Source organism: Eimeria mitis, genomic scaffold (assembly GCF_000499745.2).
Source record: "Eimeria mitis Houghton genomic scaffold, Emh_scaff4826, whole genome shotgun sequence".
Classification (NCBI taxonomy): domain Eukaryota; phylum Apicomplexa; class Conoidasida; order Eucoccidiorida; family Eimeriidae; genus Eimeria; species Eimeria mitis.
Window position 1 is genome coordinate 3,948 of NW_013573127.1, and position 554 is coordinate 4,501.

Sequence of the window (554 nt, forward strand, 5' to 3'; positions counted from 1 at the left end):
ATTGCCTTTCTGCTGCTGCATGTACACCATGTACACCGCATCCTTGTTGCTTTGAAATGAAAGAATTAACAACACCAGGTTTGTTATCACAAAACCAGAAACCAGAAAAAGAAGAAGAGAAAGAAGAGAAAAAAGAGAAAAAAGAAGAGCAGCAAGAAGAGACAAAGGGAGATGTTGAAAAAGCAGAAAAAGAACAAGAACAAGAACAAGAACAAGAGGAAGAGGAAGAAAAGGAGAATGAAGAAGAGGTTAAGATACTACAACGACGGATGTTATTTCTCCCTCAGGGTGGCAGTGATGATGAAGGTTGTGGGTGCTCTCAATACGGCTGTGGTTCTTTAGACGGTAACTGCGGCAGCGGAGAAGAAGAAGAAGATAGCCAGACAGATGAAGATAGTGAGTGGTGTTTCGTGCTAGGAAGCTCGCAGGCGACGGGAGCTGCAGCACATGAGTACTCGTGAGGGGTCATCAGCAACAGCCGCAGCAGCTCATTTTAAACAGAAATTACTGTTATATATATATATATATATTGTTGTATATATATATATATATAT

At 40.8% G+C, this 554-nt stretch overlaps 1 protein-coding gene across 1 annotated transcript; it reads left to right on the plus strand.

Annotated features, from left to right (window-relative positions):
* Positions 1-56: 56 nt before the first annotated feature.
* On the plus strand, positions 57-461 carry EMH_0077960 (uncharacterized protein; the record flags this gene model as incomplete). The annotated part of the gene is made up of 1 exon (XM_013499930.1): positions 57-461. The coding sequence occupies one exon, from the start codon at positions 57-59 to the stop codon at positions 459-461; it is 405 nt and encodes a 134-aa protein (XP_013355384.1).
* Between the last annotated feature and the right edge of the window lie 93 nt (positions 462-554).